The sequence below is a fragment of the Sphaeramia orbicularis genome, chromosome 9, assembly GCF_902148855.1.
Source record: "Sphaeramia orbicularis chromosome 9, fSphaOr1.1, whole genome shotgun sequence".
Taxonomy (NCBI): Eukaryota; Metazoa; Chordata; class Actinopteri; order Kurtiformes; family Apogonidae; genus Sphaeramia; species Sphaeramia orbicularis.
Genome location: NC_043965.1, coordinates 31,418,644 through 31,438,548, shown reverse-complemented (window position 1 = coordinate 31,438,548; position 19,905 = coordinate 31,418,644). Strand labels below are relative to the sequence as shown.

At 38.8% G+C, this 19,905-nt stretch overlaps 3 protein-coding genes across 5 annotated transcripts; 2 read left to right on the top strand and 1 right to left on the bottom strand.

Moving 5' to 3' along the window:
• Nucleotides 1–628: 628 nt before the first annotated feature.
• Nucleotides 629–2,870, top strand: ppp1r3c2b (protein phosphatase 1 regulatory subunit 3C2, duplicate b). 2 transcript variants are annotated; one of them, XM_030143570.1, is made up of 3 exons: nt 629–1,413; nt 1,515–1,589; nt 1,999–2,870. In XM_030143570.1, the coding sequence occupies exons 2-3, from the start codon at nt 1,561–1,563 to the stop codon at nt 2,837–2,839; spliced, it is 870 nt and encodes a 289-aa protein (XP_029999430.1). In that variant the 5' UTR covers nt 629–1,413; nt 1,515–1,560; the 3' UTR covers nt 2,840–2,870. The 2 variants fall into 2 exon arrangements, with proteins under 2 accessions (XP_029999430.1, XP_029999429.1); XM_030143569.1 differs by lacking the exon at nt 629–1,413 and having other exon boundaries at nt 1,474–1,589.
• phyhip (phytanoyl-CoA 2-hydroxylase interacting protein) lies at nt 1,512–10,115 on the bottom strand. 2 transcript variants are annotated; one of them, XM_030143568.1, is made up of 6 exons: nt 9,918–10,115; nt 7,433–7,602; nt 6,085–6,259; nt 4,687–4,804; nt 1,789–4,602; nt 1,512–1,609 (listed from the first exon to the last, which is right to left on the bottom strand). In XM_030143568.1, the coding sequence occupies exons 2-5, from the start codon at nt 7,598–7,600 to the stop codon at nt 4,056–4,058; spliced, it is 1,008 nt and encodes a 335-aa protein (XP_029999428.1). In that variant the 5' UTR covers nt 7,601–7,602; nt 9,918–10,115; the 3' UTR covers nt 1,512–1,609; nt 1,789–4,055. The 2 variants fall into 2 exon arrangements, with proteins under 2 accessions (XP_029999428.1, XP_029999427.1); XM_030143567.1 differs by having other exon boundaries at nt 9,922–10,115.
• A 2,858-nt stretch (nt 10,116–12,973) lies between these two features.
• Nucleotides 12,974–17,286, top strand: polr3d (polymerase (RNA) III (DNA directed) polypeptide D). The gene is made up of 9 exons (XM_030143566.1): nt 12,974–13,099; nt 13,997–14,159; nt 14,292–14,335; nt 14,446–14,600; nt 14,722–14,846; nt 14,976–15,126; nt 16,431–16,675; nt 16,757–16,909; nt 17,060–17,286. The coding sequence occupies exons 2-9, from the start codon at nt 13,998–14,000 to the stop codon at nt 17,174–17,176; spliced, it is 1,152 nt and encodes a 383-aa protein (XP_029999426.1). The 5' UTR covers nt 12,974–13,099; nt 13,997; the 3' UTR covers nt 17,177–17,286.
• Nucleotides 17,287–19,905: the final 2,619 nt, after the last annotated feature.

The window sequence follows — 19,905 nt, the reverse complement described above, 5'->3', positions numbered from 1 at the left end:
TACGCTGCAGTTCATACCATTACTGTAGCTCTCCTGTTCTTGATAAACCTGATCTGCAGTGATATGTTTGAGTATAAACCAATAGTTAGTTGTTAGACTGTAATTAGCATATTTTTTTTTAAAAAACAAAAAGGTTTTTTTGCATATTATCTCCATGAACTAGGAAGATTATTACTGTTATTAATTTTTTAAGGAGAAGGGGTGGGATTTTAGAAGTTATGCTTCTTCTCACTCCTTTTCGAATATGCATTATATGTCTTATGTTTAAGTGTTTTGTTTATTCTGTTTTGACATTCATATTCGAAATAAATACATTAATCAATCAAATCAATCAATCAAGTGATTCATAACTAGTATTAGAGTATGTTAAAATATGAGAAAACATCAGATTAGCAGCATTAAAAATGTTTTTATTTCATTGTTTTCATATCACTTTCTGATATTTGGTTTTAAATACATGTTTCTGTGCTTCAAGAATAAAATGCATGGTGTAGCTGAGTGGACATTTTTGTCCATGAAAAAGAAAAAACTTAATTGCATTGTTTTTTCATGCTTAATGAGGAATAAAAAAAACTTGAGAAAAGATCTCGGCAAAGGTTCTAATAATTCATGCATGAAAGGGTTAATGCCAAATTCACAGCCTATGTAGTCTTAAAAAGTCTTAAATTTAACTGGTACAAACCAGTAGGAACCCTGTGTAACTATATATGCATTCATGTGACTGAATTTATGGTAACATGACCTGTGTGACCTAGTTGAATTTATCCTCAGTTTGCTGACTAGTGCTCTGAGAGTTGTTTGTATTCCAGTGCTCCTCATCGTCACACATACTGACTAACATAGTGATCCCTTCAAGACAGGAGCCAGCTACCAGAGGGCTTGGATCCAAGCCTGGGATTCTGTTGGACCTTGATCCACCAATGGGCCTGAGAATAGATCCCAGGATGACTGGAATAGTTTCCACAATGCATGTAACGCAGAGGGAAACAACACATAGCAAGACCTGCCCTGACCCCACTATCATATCAGTGAATCTCACAGTTCTGAGGTGGACGTTAAAAGATGGTTTTTCACAGTAATCTGTTTTGCATGTTGTATACTGTTGTAGTATTTTCCTCTAGCAAACAAGGCTACATTGCTTAATGCTACATGAACAGTAGCATCATCTTTAATGAATCAATAATAATGAATATGGAGTATATAAATGTACAGACATCATTAGGCATTTTTCGCAGTGTAGGAAGAAGACGAGACTACAACATCCAGCTGATTGGTCAGAGGAGTGAAGAGGGTGGGGTATATATTATGACATCTTAACAGGGGAGTATAAATAGGATCTTGTGTACATTCTGTTGTGGGGGCAAAGGGACGACTGACACCAAAGACAAACTTGCTGCTTATTGGAATCAATAGGTAAGAGTTGTAAGATATTTCAGACTTTGATACTTGTTTACTTAAAATTATACCTGCACCAAGAAAGAACTTTGCAATCTTATGTGTATTTTTTTTCCTAGATTCCAACCTGGCACTGGGGTCTTCATTCCCTTCAGTCTACACCTAATGACCAGTATGGAGATCTCCAGGACAAAGTAAGAGTTTGATACATGTTCTGTTTCTGTAAATTGGCTTAGAGTCTGGTTTTGACCAACTCTATATATAAAGTGTCATGAGATAACTTTTTGTGATCTGGCGCTATATAAATAAAATTTGATTGATTGAGTGATTTAATTGGCTTTCCCCTGTACGTCACTTTGGAAAAAAACGTCTGCCAAATGCATAAACATAAACATGTTGTAGGTTATATTAGATTGCGCCATCCCTGTAACTATTATCAAAAAGTGGAAATAATGTGTGACCTTTTTTGTATTATGTCACCTCAGTTTGTTGAGACAGTCTAAATGAACAGCCTTTTTTTGTATGTAATACCTACAGTATTTCCAAATATTTAATCACATTTGAAGGGCAGAGGTTTTAATAGGATGGCTGTTTGTCTTTCAGTGTCCTGCCAATGACTGGTCTAAGGTCAATGGCCCACTCTGCAGGACTTCTGGAGGTTGCTGTCAGACTGTGTTTAAACCAAAGTAAGCAGTTATGTCCTCATGTCTGGGTCCCCATCCTGAAGCCCCAGCGCCCCTGTCTCCGTCCTCCAGTTTCATACCCCTCCGACATCTTGGACCAACCCTATCTGACCCACCTCCTCCTGGATGACTTTGATGATGAAGATGAAATCGTCCCAATCAAGAACAAACGCGTGGTATTTGCTGACTCAAAGGGTTTCTCTCTAACCGCCGTGAGAGTCTTTTCTGATGAAGAGGAGCAGTCTGACCTCGACTTACTGCCATCTCTCCAGGGTTTGGGAATCCTGACAGAGGACAGCTACAGCTGCACCGTCAGTACCTACTGTCCAGGAACACAGCTTAAACTGGGCTTCCCACAGCCTTCTGCAGATTTCCAGGCTTTTCGTGCCAGACTGGAAGAAAGCATGGTCGTCCTAGAGAACTGCAGTGTCACTGAACAGGCCATCCAAGGTACCGTCAGAGTCAGAAACATCAGTTTTCAAAAGGATGTGCATGTACGCATCACCTTCGACTCATGGCAGAGCTACAAAGATGTACCCTGTACGTATCTGCAGAAACGCTTCGGAGGACCGCAGACAGACATCTTTGAGTTTGACATTGCTATTCCTAAAGTGCTTGATGCCAAAAGGAAAATAGAATTCTGTCTGTGTTATTTACCAGGAGGGCACGCTCAACCCTTCTGGGACAATAATAATGGGGAGAATTACAGCATTGTTGTGTGTGTGAACTCACATCTCTGTCAAGGAAAAAAATGCAAATGAAAGGGCATGACTTATATATTTGTCATAAATATTGTATCATTAACGTCTATAGATAGCTTGAATTTTTTTTTATTACATTTGCATTGTTCTATCTTTGTTCTGGTTGTCATAAATATTTACACACATCATTTTCATCTGTCATGGAGGAACATTTATAACTTTCATAGAAAAAAAATCTTAAAAATAATGTCTGTTTAGTCACATTCCTTTTTCTTTTGTGGTGTTCTGCATTAAATGTTTGACTCATGTACTTACTTGCTTGTTGCGTCCTACATTTTGGCCTCTCACCAGCCTGTGCATTTCATGGGGAGGAGGGGATCCCTTTCACTCGGGGCATTTTTGGGATTCCCATATAGGTCAGAGATTACTGGGCAGGGATAAATGGAGCCCCATAGCAGCAGAGTAGCTAATCTTAGCACTGCCCTCTTTGTAGAGTTGGGAGGGAGCTGTCAGATAACAGGGATCTATGTGATATCATCTTTCCCCTTACCTTCCGCCTTATTCACAAAGCTGTCAGCCTTGTGCTCTCAGTGTTATATTCCATGTTCATGCAGTAATACGGAGTTATTCACTTTGTGTGATTAAGGATCATAATATTATATAAGAAGCAGTCACTTATCTGCAGGGATCCTGATTATTACAATTAAACCTCCATGGTAACTGTAATGGTTGGACATTTGGCAGTCAGATGAAGATCTGGCAGTGATTTTTGTAGATAGATCATCACACAAAGCAGAAAAAATAGGCTTTTTGTGTTTTATATTGGTTATGGTCTTTATGTTTGAAATCACTGAGGGTTTTTTTTTTTTTTTTATAGGGGTAGCAGTTTATGTGAAACAACGAAACATGGACACATCTAACTATTTGGACAATAAAACAAAAGGGAAATGACAAATTAAAGATATGAAAAAGATTAGTGAGACAAAAACCAGGGGGTACATCTTTCTCCTGTATCTTAAAACACTATAATTTGTTGAATTATCTTTTCATCTGTCATAGAGGGGCATTTATAACTATTCTGTGACGAAAATGAAGTTGAGCAAAATACATTTTAAAAGAATATTTAGCACTATTCTATTCCAGGCATAAGGGAAGAGGAGAAACAGCATGCAGACAGAAGTGAGCTGTTCCTGCTGTGACCTACACAGGGTAAGTTCAGCTGTCTTATATCATCGGAAGTTGACACAGCATAAGGTCTGTACTGCACATTAGTGCCTCAGCGGCCCACACTGATATTACACACTTTGCAGCTAGGGTCTTTCTTTGCGTTGGCTGTGGTCAGACTCATGAGCTGGTGGTGTCCACTGATCTGCTGCACCGAGCCCTGGTCCAAATGAACTGGCTCAGTGAAAAGCACTTCGAGGATAACATCACTGGCATGACAGAACTGGGGCTCCTCCCCGGGTAACTGCGGGGCTGTGTACGTCAGGAATGGGTTGGAGGCTAAGTCCAGCATATGAAGCCGGGTACGGCAGAAAGTGTCGCCCTCTGAGCCAACAGGGGCTAGCACCAGCACCACATAGTGGTAGGCTGTGTACATGCAATAAAAGTCTGCAAAGTACAGGCTGATGTTAGGATTCAACAAGTGTCCAGCTGGGATCTGGAAACGGAGAGGGCCATAGGGAGAGTCCTTTGGAGGAAGGCCTGTGTCAAACTCAGTGTTACAACTGAAGAAAACTCCATGCAGTTTGCCGTTGATTGGAGAACCATGACTCCCACTGTTGTCTTTTAGGGCTGGACGCATCAGTCCCCCGCAGTGCTTTCTAAACCAAGGAAACATCATCATATTTAATTGCTAGTGTGTTGGCTGTAACTGCACAAAGAGGAGATAAGAATGCAACACTGACCTGACATAGTCGAAGTACTCTGGGTGCTGGTTGCGGTAAAACACAGAGAATTTCAGCAGTCTCCCTGTGGAGCCCTTTGCTTTGTCAAGGAGTTGCTGTAGGTGTTCTACAGCATAGTCTGCAAAGTTAATAAGAGTTGTGTAATCATTTCAAAAGTATTTACTGCTTTCAGATCCTAATGAGACAAGGCAAAGCAAGTTTGTTTATGCACTGCATTTCATACACAAAGACAACTCAGTCGGCTTCATAAACAAAAATAATCCCAAGGAGAAGAAAACGGTGCTCATACAATCAAAGAAATAAATATCAAGATTAAAGGAAGTGGGAAGTACATAAAATGACAATGAAATAGAATAATATAATGAAAGGATTGTTAATATGACTAAAAAAGAACAGTGCCAGAATTATAGTTAGTATGATAAGAATTACAGATTTAGAGCTCAATCATTGGCATTTGACAAGAGATTTCTACATTACTATTACTATTACTATTACTATTACTATTACAGTCCTATCAGTTTGCTGTTGTATGCAGTGTATCACCTGGATACTTGTTCAGACTGACTGATCTCAGTATAGATCTAATAGCCTTACACACTTTATATTCTTCCTTTACCATAAAGATGTACAGTATTGGCCAAAATTACACACCTGATAGATCTGAAAATATTGATGTTCTTTGCCTCAAAAACAGGATTTCATTTCATAATGTTCACGAAACATGCAGATAGTTGCTCTGAACACAACATATATCAGATGAAGTGATTTTTTATCCACTTGTAAGTTGAATATTTATTTAGTGTGCAGGATAGGCCTTATACTTTTTAACAGGTTCACACAGCTGTGTCCTTTTACATCACCATCAGTTTAACCACAATCACACCTGACAATGAACACACATGTCATTTGGATTCTTCTGTGAAGGAACATGATTATGTGACATTGACAGTGAAATAGTCCTAACCTATAATGGCTCCAATCTATGGTTTATAGATTATAATGAAGGCTTTGTAGATATTTTACGTGTTTTATGGGTATTTAATGGGGGAAAAAAAAAAACAAAATGAAAAAAAAGATGAAAACTCTTGAACTATAATATAGTCTGAACCATTCAGTCATTTGTAAGTAGCAAGACTTAAAAGTATACAAATAGAATAAAAATAAAGATTTCAGAGTAATGCGCTCTCTTTTTCATTATCCCGGTCCAGGTATAATGGTCATTTTGGGAAGTCCAGTTAAGGGGGTGCTGCTCAGTGGTGAAAGAGGGTTGGTTTTTGCTACTTATTGCGTGGATGCATGGCTGTTTTTAACTCTTACCTCGAAATTGCTGTTGTTAAAAGGATCATATTCCATACTAATTACTAAAGACACTTTTTGGTGAGACATAGCATGTCTTACCCCCAGTGCAGAACTCCACCACCTGGCTCCACTCTGACACCAGGTAATCGCCGTCTGGCTGTCGGACAGCTGTCTGCACAGCCACACAGTACTCTGTCCGGGGGCTGAGGAACCAGTGTCCTCTTACTGCCATGGGCAAAGGCACAGCTTTAGCCACAAGCTTAGTTGGCACATCCTGGAAAAAAAAAGGAAGGAACTCACGTCACACTCAAGTGGGGTCTTTGATGGTGTTTCATTTACATTTTAAAGTAAATGTATTTGTTAGATCAACCATTACGTTCTGTTAACTTTGCCTTATTAGCATGATCACCTACTTCAAGCCCAGGCTGCTGTAACTAGGATACATCTAATCAAATCAGCAGCTTTGTTTTGGCCAAGGCCTCAGAGAAGCACAGCTAATTACTACAGGCTCAGAGGCCCACATATCCATGGAAACATCGCTGATGCAAGTTTGTTTGTGGGTCTTTAGAGGCAGCATATCCTCCATTCAGTTTAAGTGCTGCCTTGACTTCACAGAATAACTTTTTAAGCTGCCAAGTGTCAGCTACGGTAATAGCACATGATTCATTCAGTATTTTACATCTGCAGTGAACAGACATCATAAATATTAGACAGGAGCCAATCAGTCAAAATGTAAAGTGCTGAATTGACAATTTACTCACTAATTACTTCTTTGTGGGCATTCAGTTGTATAAAAAGATCAAATCAGCCCTTTAACAGTGTTAAAAACGGAAATAGCCAACATGAAAACAGATTCAAGTGCAGATCAGCGGCAGATGAAGGGAATGAAGATGGAAATTAGCTGGTTACAAAATCCAGGACATAATATTCTCTCTGCTTGAGATGAATAGTGTCTGACAAATGAGTTATTTTAAAAGAATCATCGCAGATTCTTTACCTTGTGCCTGTAGTGTATGACTTGCTGCTAAATTTGGGAATGAATGATGGTGAATTGGATGCAATTATCGCAAAAATGGTTAGGTGCTGTAGCTGTATTTGTCAGTTTTTGTCCATTTTAAGAGGAAAAAACACACAAGTGAGTCACTGACTGGCCTGAAGCTGTTGACTGCACTCATTTTCCTTCTTTGCCTGTATTGGAAGTGACCGAAAGGGCGCAACCACTGTTTTCTGTGTTCAGACTCATGTTTTAACCTAACTAGACCTTGAAAAAATATGTGTTTTAGCTTTCCACTATTATTTTGATACAGGAAGACATGTGGTAAGAGGCAAGGCAATGATGATTAGTATGAATGTAGACAGGAAATCAGTACAGGAGGCAGTGTAGTGGGAGGGAACACATTTAAAAATCAGGAATGAAGTCACATGAGGTCGGGCAGCAGTTTCAGACCCTGTGTTTGAAGCGGTTAGGATCCCTGCTCTCTTTGCGACTCAGGTCAATGAAGAAGTGTGTGGCTCTTGCTGTGTCCTCCGGGGTCATGTCCCACATAATGCGGAAGGAGTCACAGGTCACCTCACAGATCTGGATATTGCAGGGGGTGGAAAGAGCGGCGTCCATTGCTGTCAGGTGCCATTAAAACCAAGACATAAAAAAGTATGAGAGGGTATAATCTGGCATTGTAATATCAGTGCTGCAAAATGGCAACATCTGTACAGACAGAAACGGCAAAAGAGTTCAGAAGAATCCTGGCTGAATTCACCACAGACAGAATCTAATTAACCTTTCAATTTGGATCTGTGATTGACCTCATCCTATCAAGGCTTTTAATTCACTGTCCTGCTCTTTTCTCCCCTCCTCCCTCCCTTTTCTTGCCCTTAACTGACATTTCCCATTATTACACAACTCAATACGCTCCCAGCTGAGTGACTGGCCTCTGCTTTGCCCGTGCATTTCATAATCCACCTACAGCAGTCGCCCAGCAACCACACGTCTGCAGCCACTCTCTGTTTTATCCTGTAATTCTCAAGGAAGGGGTCATAAACAAAAACAGCAATTTTTGAAAACACTTTAAAACACTTTTGCCTCCTCATGGGAGTTAATGCCTCTTAAAAACAGCTGAGCAAGTGAATGGTGCTCAGCTCAGGGGAAATCTCTGAGGAGCTTTTACATTGTCTGGGCAGAAATAGAAGAAGTTTAAAGAGGTATCAGCAGAAGGTGATGTATGATCATCTTTCCCATTAGTAATTTGATCCAGGCTTGTGCACATAGCCTTGAGTGCAGTGCTGTGGGCTATCTGTTGGTCAGCCTGCATTGTGTTTGATTATCTGTCACCTTCGCACACCTGGACTGATGGTATATGTCTGCAGCGAGCGCACAGTGGTCATCTTCTCTTGCCATATGAGACATTATAGATTTATTACTCCATAGTTTTTTCTATAATTCTCTTCCTCCTTGTTTGTTTGTTTGGAGTTGTTTCCTCCAGTAATGCTTCCTGATCTAATAATGCATTCTCTCAGCACACGGCATCTTCTTCTGATTAAACAGCCTCTCATACTCAGCATATGCTAAATCGTAGATGCGCCTAAAAATAACCTGCTTGCAAGTTGGTACAAACAACCATGATATGCTCATTTTGTTGTCCGTTTGATGCTGCATCACACACAGATGAGGATGTTGTATCAGTGCACGACTGTAGGGGTCTGTGAAGGTGTTCTGTCAGCGTGATGGACAGCTTGCAGTACCTCATTAAAGCCTGTGAACTGTGAAATTTATGTGGTAGTTATGTGGTCGTTCACAGAGCAAGGGATGGAGCTGTTGCATCATGCACGTGTGTTTCCATGCGTCTGTTTTCCAGCTGCTGTTCCAATTTCTAACCATTCTGCCTTTCAGAGATAGAAACTGGGGCAAGTGGAGATTCTCACAGGACAAGCATCAAAGCTCTATGTTTCTGTGTGTTCCACTTTAGGATCGAATACTTGTGAGCACAGTTCAAACGTAGGTTTCCATACCATTCATGCAGTCCCGTTGCCCTCATTTACAAATTAGTCTGTAAGGAGTGCAGGACATTTTTTTCCCCCCTCCTCTGCATCAGCTCTACATTTGATAGACAGTTTGTGTCTAATCAGGCAACTGGGTCTAACTAATTGCTATGACAGGGACCCTTATCATTACACTAATTCAGGCTGCTAATTTGTTCTATGTGCGTTGAACTGTTGAAATTCTTATATTAGCTGCAATACAGAACACACACACACACACACACACACACACACACACACACACACACACTGAGACAGATTGTTATCTCTGTGAGGCACATCTTGAAAGGAGCTGCTGCATCTATGCATATGGAGTAGGACACCAGAAGCAACTGAGGTTCAAAGTGATTTTTTTTCTTCCAACAGAGAATATCTTAAAACACAATGAAACAGCTGCACAAGGAAAAGAGACAGAAGGGGACGGAATGCTTATTCTTCCGGACATTTTTTGAATTAAAAAAGGTAAAATTACTAGTACTTTGCAGGGAAGGTTCATAAGATCGGGTGACTGTTCATCCTGTAGTTCAGTAAATGGTCTGAGTCACACAGTATGATGCGCTGCAACTCTTTGAACCATTAAACCAAGCATTCACAGTGAAAGCAGTAAAAGCTGCTGATTTTGTCAAAATTATTGCCTTGTAATTTGGGATCAGTGGGATATAATAAACATTCAAAGATGGCAAAAAGAGTCTATAAATACACACTCTATAGACAAATATGAATTCATACTCATACAGCTTAATCCAAGTATTTATTTGAATTAACATCTAATATTTCTTGAGCCTGTCTGCTGTCTCCTGTAACATCTCCACAACTTCATACAGAAAGCACAACACATTTGATTTATTATATTAGCGCCATGAGCATCTCTAAGCAGGTTAATTGAAAAGAATTGCTTACTTGTATGAGATTCAAATTAGTGATGGGTGAAGAAGAAGAAGAAGAAGAAGAAGAAATTTACTATCTTCTTTCTCCGCTTTCAACTTGTCTCTTCCGCTGCAGCCGATGATAGATCCCCCAGGAAAACTGATTAGGAGGTGAAACGAACACACAGACTCCCCTCTCTCTCTTCTGCTTTCAGTCTGTTTCTCTCTCCCTCTGTCACACAAACACCCTAACACCCCCCCCCCCAGCCCCTCCACCACCACCACCACCACCACCAACCCCCTCCCTCCCAAACTCGTTTTTGCTCGGAGCTCTGTGGATAATGTTTACTTGGCTCCATCCAGCCACAGAGGATGAATTAAAACCTAAAAGAAGCAGAAATGGGCAACTGAAGTGCGAGCGTGCAAGACAGTCAGTCAACCTCGTCAGCATCATACTATCGCCAGCCAACCGTTACTTGCCACTAAGTCTGCCCCGAAGCGTAAAATCCACACACTCACACTAATATTAGACTGCTTATGAATGACAGAACACTTAACTGCTTTCATGAATGTCACCTCTCAGATGATATAAAGATGACCATAAGGGCTGTAGGGAAGCATTTGATACACACTCCACTAGCCACAGAACAGTTGAGAGAGATTATACTATGAGTGATGTCCCAGTAAATTACACAGAGCACCATCAAGACCTCAAAAATATACATGTGCCAACTGTTATGCCATATGGACTAACTCCACAGGGCATCCCCCCCCGAGCACATCCACATGCAAGGGATGGCACAATGTAAGTCTCGAGTAAGCAGATTTCCACTGGCATTAATTTTCAGAGGGATGTTTTTCTACTGGTTCTACCTCATGTGACATCCTCATTTAGGATTTCATTAGAGATTAAAATATAATCACTAGAGACCCCTGCCCAGATTAATGCTGATAATCTGCTGCTGAAACAATGGCCCTGTGTATAGAGTGAAGAGAAACAATAAAAGTCAAAGTGATAGCGTAATATTGCAGCCCTTTCACAAATTCACAAAAAAAAATGACATAGATGTATTGCCATATTCCCTTGACTGTGTGTGATATTGAAAAGCTTCATTTATTTGAAGCCAGCCAAAGATAAGTGATACCCCTAGCGTGTAATTAAACTGTAATCACTGATCATTAGTCATACTATGACAGTCTGCTTCAGTCCAAATAACCCCCTCATCCAGAAACAGTGTTCATGTGTATAGAATATGATCCAGTTTACATCCCTTTATAAAAAGACCATGTGGTTTATTTCTTAAAAAATGCCCACACATTGGCACTGTTTTAATTTACCAAATACTGTGCTGAGGAATTCATCCCAGCCCTTTAAGGATGACCTTCAGTGTCACCCAAATGGATTGTAGGCGTGCATAGATGAATGCATCCACACCATCGTCAGTGCCTTATCAGCAGGACCAGTAGCACTTTGAAGAGGGTGTCTGCCCCGGGCAAATAGCATAGTCAAAAACACACATTCCTTACAACGATTATGTCTTTTTCCTTTGGTGAGGAGTCAGCAGTGGTTTAAGAAATGCACTGGTAGTTCTCTATGTTACTCTGCACACTCTAAAGAGCATGAAATGAAAAATCTCTCTTTCAAGAGGGACATTTATAGACATTTATTTTTATTATAATGTATCAAGACGAAACAAACACCTTTCATATATTACAAATGTATAAATATATTATTTGGGTGTATACAATAAAAGAAAATTAAAGATTTATGAAGGATTTATGATTTCAGTGCAAATTTAGAAGCAATCACATTGAACAGATACAGTTAAATTCCCCAGTAACAGGTTCTGACACTTTGAGTTAATCACTGCCTGAAGAAGGGGCAGGGCATCTAAGAGATGTTTAACCCAACTCTATTCTGACTCTGAACCACCATTGATAGGATCTTCTGAGAGTACAGAACATTTTGCTTTTGGGTTTTACACATGTATAAAGATAAGATGGAAAAAGCCCAAGGAGAGATTAACAGATAAATGCCAACCAGTGTGAGTCTGTGGATATGCAGAGAAGGAAAGTTTGCAACAGCATCCTAAATACATGGGGTGAACGTGATTCTCAAGTCAGTAATAAAACGTAAATCACAGTGGTACACAGTATCATCTTTAGGTGTCGTTTAGGTGCATTCATGAGGAGCAGATCACCGTAATCCTACTAGAAAGTTTGCAGAAATTGTATGGTTCCTTGCCCAGAAAAAGAAACAGGATTATTTTCTGGAGAGCAAACTCAATTTACAGCTTAAAGGAGTTTTAATGTGACAGTTATTTTTATGTAAATAAATATACATATCTATTGTAAGATGAATTGATGTGGTGAGAAAATTAAAAGGCCACTCCACAAATGGACAACACTGAAAACCTCTGGAATGTGATGAAAAAAAAAAAAAAAAAAAACAGATTTCCACAGGTGATCAAACAAAATGGAGCATCATCCCTTGCCCAACAATTTTGTGAAATACAAATGACGAGTACACCAAGATGTGTCAACCATTAACTGAAAATTATGGTTATTCAATGAAATATGATTTCAAACTCTTTAAATCAAACATTTTTTTTTTTTACTTAAAATGAATGAAAGTACTTGTTTTCCTGACATTATTCAAGGTATAAAAAAGGATGGACTTTCATGGTTTTTTGACTTGCTGTTATTTTCTGCAAATAAAAGCAGCAAACAGTATTTATTTATTTTTACAAACGTATCCGTTTTAGTCAAATACGTAAATGTTAATAGTACAAAGTACTGGTGTCTTTAAGGTCAGGGTCTAAATTGTTTGCAGTTTGTCCAGTGGCCTGAGGGGGCGCCAAACCCCCTGTAAAAATCATGGTTTTCATGACCATACTATAGGCTTTTGTGTTGTATATATTCATGTTTTTGTATTATTATACCCATGATAGTATTATGAGAGCAGTGTAAATGATAAATCAACGTTATAGTTTACAGTGTACCGATGTTAACAGTATTAATGGTGAATCCGCGACTCTACTGCGCAGGTTTGACGCACGTGGACACATGACTGATGACAGTGCGGAAGTGTCATGGCGGCGTGAATCATGCAGTGTCAGAAACAGAAATAGAACTCGCCGAAAGCAATCTGTAATGACTCTTCTTGCTAGTTTGGATTTATTCTCTCATTAGGAAGTCCGGGAAACACAAACGTACGTATCTAGAGAAAAATCTCAGTCAGTAATGATCGTGGACGGTGTTAAAGCTGTGTGTCTTTGCGGTGTGTCTCTGTAGTCCTGTTGTGATTTGGCCACGTGTTGCTCTGTCACAGCTGTTGTAGCTGCAGAATGATGAAATATTAATGTTTTATTACTACAGATGATTTAGCAGGTGCTTTTAGGAGGCCTGTCATGTTTATATCATTATGGGATATAATGATGTAGAGCTAGACGCTGATATTTCAGGAGTAATACGTTTGTTGTCAAACATAGAGAACTACTTTTTGTGAACTGTTAGTAAGAGTTATTTTGTACATATACTATGTATTTTGGATATTACATTGAGACAAACTTGACTACATTCAAAGGCTGATTTTCTGTCCACATTTTTATACCAGCCAGCCACTAATTCCATCACTGAGGGTTACACTGTAATAGGTGTTAATCACTGTTGGGCCTTTAGCAACTGTTTCACAACAATTATCACTTATAGGAACACAGAAAAGAAAGACAGAAGTGACAGACTGAAATGTCTTCTTCATCCTGTTAATTAACTTGGAGGAAAAACTGTGATGACTGTCTATCTTATTCTAAAATCCTCAATAAAATAAAGGGATATAGAAAATATTCATTGACTGATTATTACCATATGGTTTGTTGTGATATTGTAGTGAATTTAATCATAATTACTAATTTAAGGCAGTCTGGTTTATTTTGTCTGGTGTTTTGACCACTAGATAGATTCATCCATTGCTTACTATACTATAGTGTATTCCAGTATATTGAATTTTAACCCCTATATCTCAAACAGTATTCTATAAATCATACTGGCAGAATATACTGGCCTAAAGAAAAAGCTTGACTTTTCTTATATTTATGTCCTGTGTTTAGGATGGCAGATTCAGGCTCTGGTGACTCCAGTGGTCAACGAGTGCCAACCCCTGGAGGGAGTGGGGTTGGACTGCTGTCGGGCCGCCGACCAACAGCTGCCATCACTGCCGGCCGCCTGCCTTCGATGCGCTCTAGAGACCTCACACTGGGAGGAGTTAAGAAGGTAATGCATTGTATAACACTGCTACATACAATTGGAGATTAAGGACACTGTGAGAGACATGAAAGTGAACACTATAATTTGAAATCATTCTCACATATTTACAACTGCTGTCTTAATCTTTTATTTTTTTAGAAAACGTTTACACCCAATATTATTGGCCGAAAAGTCAAAGAAGAGTAAGTTCTCCTCAAAAAGCTCAAAAGCAAAAAAAAAAAAAAAAAATTGTGTCTTTAAAACGTTGCAATGTTTGTTCAGGCTGATTACAGCTTTTTTGTCATTGTAACAGAACAAAAGTTGAAGGAGGGCAAAGGAGAGACAGAAGGGATGCAGATCGAGGCAGAGGCCCGAGAGACCGAGGCAGAGGCAGGGGTCGCCCAGAAGTCATCCAGTCTCACTCTATTTTTGAACAGGGACCTGCAGAGATGATGATGAAAAAGAGAGGTAGGATGCATTCAGGTACACAGCTTTGACTCCGTACCGCCAGCTAGACTGTTGTTTTTACACAGTCTATATTATGCATGTATGAGTGTTTGGTTTAAGTGAAGTCATGTGTTATACCCAGGCGTTTATGAGAGCGAACGAGACGCCCCCAGCATGGGACCTTCACCCATCATCAACATCAAAAAAGAGAAGAGAGAGACCGAGGAAGAAACCAAAGAGATTCTACGCAAGTTGGAGCGAGACAATGTGAGTCACTGAATTATTCTTGTCAGTACAGTGCCATTATTTCACATTTTCAATTTACATTTCAACATTCCTACTACATTATACAGTATACAGTGTATTTATTATTCCTGTTTGATTATATTCTTTCAGTTCATAGATGACCCCTTTCTGAGGAGTGAGCAGAGAAGCTGCCCTGTACAGGTGCCTCTCGCTGTATCAGGATGGGGATTTAAGGAGGAGTTTAAGGTTAAAGTTGAGAAGGTAGAGGAGGATATTGAACCCATGGATGCTTCGGTCGAAGGTAACTGTTTTTTAGTGTTGATCCACCTTGTTTCATTATCCTGGGAAATGTTATTTACCTGTGCTATTTAGTGATGAAGAAATGTAAACTACTCTTTTGTTAACTACATAACAATGCTTCTCAAAGCACCTTCCTGTTTTTGTGAATTGAAAAGTTGTGAATGCACAGCTTGTAAGGCTCTGTTCATACCGTGCATTAACAGCTCTAGCAGATATCTCTAATACCTGAACACACCCAGATTGCATTTCAGGATTCATTCTCGTCTGATCACTCAGGACAGATAAAGCGCTGGTTTGGGACACATTTGTTCACCTTATCTCATAATCTGAGCAAGTACGTGCCCTCAGATGATTGACAGAATGCCTACTCAGGTGATGTGCTTTGTTAAAGTCTGTTAAATACATGTGAAATTTCCAAAAAGCTAAGCCGTGCCTTAGATAGCTGGAGAGTCAGCTTGTGACTGAAGGGCAACCGGTTTGATTCCCTGGACTGGTGGAGAGTTGTTGGCTGATGTACCCTTGAGCAAGGCACTTAACTCCCCCATTTGCTCCATGGGCACCTGACAAGGCGAGCCCATTGCTCCTAGCATGCAGTGTGTGTGATGCATGATCTAGTGAAGGGTTAAAAGCAGAAGGCAAATTTCAATGTGTGGTGCACGTGACAAACTACTACTGATAAAAAATAAAAGATTCTATTCTATAAAGATATATGTAGTACTGTGTAATAATTAATTTACATATTTTAAGCATAAAAAGGTTCTATCATCACTAAAGGGTGTTATGCAAGAGAGCCCATAAAAACAGACTATAGCCATACTGTAGTTAAGCTCTGTATACTGATTCGTGGTGTTAGCTTATACAGTGAATAATAGGCAAAAAACACACCTCCTTAAAAGCTGCTGCTGTTCCCACTCAGGCAACACTGTGAATTCAGTTTGTAAAGCAACATTACAACACCAGTCTGTTCAATTTGAACTGATGAATGTGTGCATCATTGATGTTTTTGGTTACAAATGAAATTCTTTATTTACATATTGTGCAGAGATTTCAGATCTACCAAGAAGTGATCACTCAAGACACATATGGTGATGTTTTGTGACACCAGGTGTGAACGGATGCATTTAAAGCAGGCTGCTTATATTCAGATATCTCATGTCAACAGCCCCGACATTCTGTTTAGGGTAAAAGAATGTTACTGCTGAAGTAATATTTAACATACATGACAAGTGTTTTCATCTGCCTTATTTTTCTGCAATATACAAAGAAGTATTTCACACATGCTATGTCAAACACTTTGTCTTTCAGTGAAAAAGGAGCCAGAAGAAACGGAAATAAAGGCTGAATCATCTTTTAGGCCTCCGCCCCTTCCCGAGCCTGAGGTTCTGCCTGACCTGTTGCACCGGTGGAGTCTGAGCAAAGGGGAGGAGCTGTTCTTCATGCAGTTACCTGACTCACTGCCTGGCCAGCCTCCTACCAAAGAGCAAAGACCAGTGAAAACTGAGGTGCAGTCAGAGGATGGGCAGTCGGTGCTTCTGAAGACAGAGTCTCAGGTAGATAATCTATTGTCTGATGTCTCAAAAACCCAATGATATTTAGGTTATATCTGTAAGGGGTATCTTCATGATTAACAGGAAGTAGAAGTTGAAGAAAACAACTGTAATCTGAAGGATCTGCGGGAAGGTCTTATAGGAAAGATGCTGGTGCGGAAGTCTGGCCGAGTGCAACTTATTCTGGGACAAGTGACACTAGATGTGTCGCTAGGAACGACATGCTCTTTCCTGCAGGTGTGTGCCCATACTTTGTGTTTCTATACATTTCTATGAGTCTTTTATCATATTGAAACCACTTTTACACAACAAATTCAAGACTTAATGATTTACATTTTGCCCATGCACTCGTCATTTTACTCTTTACCTTCTCTTCTGTTTTCTTAGGAACTGGTCTCCATCGGCACAGAGGGACAGACAGGTGACTTAACTGTATTGGGACATATCAAACATAAAATGGTTTGCTCTCCAGACTTTGAGGCTCTCTTACAGGGCAGTACGTGATGCTCTTCAGATGGAAGTCTCAGCCTCCTTGAGCCTAATTACAGTATTCGGTCATAGTATTGACGCAGTTTTCATTATTATTACGAATTATCTCATTGGAACCTGACATTAACATAATGTACGATAACTGTAGAGTGCACTTCTGTGTGATAAGAAAGGGGCTATAACAATGTATTTAAATATATATATATATACATACATATATATATATATATATATATATATATATATATATATATATATATATATATATATATATATATATGTGTGTGTGTGTGTATATATATATATATATATATATATACATATATATAAATGAAAGATGACTGTTCATTTTTTTCTTGTGGAAAACGCTTATAAATTCAGGGCTCGAAAGATGTGCCAGATTTTCATTTTTGACTTGTGTTGATATCTGACACTACTTGACAAGACTGTACATGAATGTAAATGTGTGAATAAAGTTTTTTTTTGTTACTGGTATTTCAGAATTGAATTGTGAAATGCACTATTTATGACATAAATGCTGTTTTAATCGGCAATAGAACCATAATATATTTGTGCTGCTGTGCAAATAATGTAACAAAAGTATTACACCATGGTACTGGTGGCCAAATTTCCAGAGGATACAGTAATATACTGTACTAATTATCAGACTGTTAGAGCTGGGTGGTATGGGCAAACAAATCTCAGTATTTTTCAGAGTTACTGATGATATATGATAGTCTATTGATTGCTAGTTACATGGTCAGAGGACAAATATTGATTTAAAAAATACTCTCACTGTGCTAAAAGTAGGCACCATATAACTGGAGAAAAATATTCACTATTTAAGATATCACAGGAAGTAAATGGGTTGCATTATTAATTTTTGTTGGGCATGAAAGCTCTCCAGAGGAAGAATCTCAGTTTTGCAATTTACATGTTTTTCATAGTTTTCAGAAAGAAAAACCTTGATTTATTGGATTATTTTGATATATTGCCCAACCAGTGGTGGTTTCTGGCATGTGTGGCTGCAAAGGGTGGCATTACTGGCAGGGGTGGGTAATGGGCCCCAAAATAAAAAAAAAAAAAAAAAATTACTATGGTTTTCTATTGTTCAATGTGGGAGTGGTGGTGGTGGTGATGGGGGGGGATCAAATTATGACCTCCTGAAAATAAATCAGAGGGGAGTCTTTGCACAGGGTGCCATTCAAGTTAGCACCCCCACTGTGTCCAACCCTGCAAGCCCATAAAAGCAAGTATTAAGTCATTAAGTAAGGGACTCTGAAAATACTTACTGTACAGTTAACACATAATATTTTATGGTTACTATGTCCACTGCATTACTTTATGTTTCATTTTAATGCTGTAGATGTTCGATGTTGAACTCATTTTAACAATTTTACGTACTTACAGATAGTTTAGTTACATTTTCTTGGTAATCCAAGAGGGTGCTTAGAGAGCTTACTTACAGATACAGATTCACTTTATTAATCTCAAGGGTGAAATTCACTTTTTCATCTGCTCAAGAAAAACAAAGAAAGAAGTGAGTCATTCACTGCAGCTGATTTAATGGTTTGTCAGAATGGGATGAAGAAGATGACTTTCTCCTTACTCAGTGAGTATTTTGTCCACCACAGTCCCCAGTGAATCCAGCTTCTCTTCTAAAACTGATCCAGCTGTTTTCACCAGTTTGTTGTTCAGCCTACCTTTCCCATCAGACAGACAGGAGCATAGGAGGGCACACTGACTACAGCTACAGCACATGACAAAACGTGCAGCATTTTTATTATGTATCTTAAAAAGTGGGAGAAAATCTCATTCACTCCTTCAGTTTATTATAGATATTTGGGATCAATGCATTTGGAGATTCTTAGTTTTCACTGAACAGGAAATCAATGAAAAATTCTATGTTTAAGTACAGAGATGCATAGCAGTAGGTAAAGTGAAAAAAGGGTTATAAGGTAGAAATAAAGCTAGAATGACTGAAAGTATTGCAAATGTGAGCTGTTTTTGATCATCTTCTTTCAGTGTACACTATAGTACCATACAAAAGTCTTATGCAGTCTTTAGCTTTGTTGTTTTTGGTGGGTTGTAATGAGCATGTGTCTATTTCTAACAAGAAATAGGCAGGATATATGTGCACAGTACTGAAACACACACTAAATCCAATCCAACTTTATTTGTAAAGCACTTTAAAACAACTGCCGTGGACCAAAGTGCTGTACAAAAGAAAAATTAAAACCAAAATAGAAGTATAAAATACAGAATAGATTTAAAGACATAGAAACTGTACAAAAACAAAAAAAGTGCTATACAGAAGAATAAATAGCACCCAAATAAAAATAGTAAAATACCAGAATAGATTAAAAGCCATAAAATTAGAAACAACAATATAAATAAAATAAACAAATAAATAGAATAGATAAATAAGAACAACTAACCACTACCAAATAAAAAAAAATTTAGAATAAAGATAATACCTTCAAACATCTCACATGGTTTCAAAAAACCAAGGAGAAAAAATTGGTTTTAAGAAGGGTTTTAAAAACAGAGAGGTGGCCTGTCTGATATGGAGAGGCAGATCGTTCCATAGTTTAGGAGCTGCTGCAGCAAAGGCACGCTCACCCCTGAACTTGTGCACAGTTTTTGGTAAATAAAAAAAAAAAAAATCAGGTCATATTTAGTGACCCTCATTTAGGTCCAGTAATATCTATCTATCTATCTATCTATCTATCTATCTATCTATC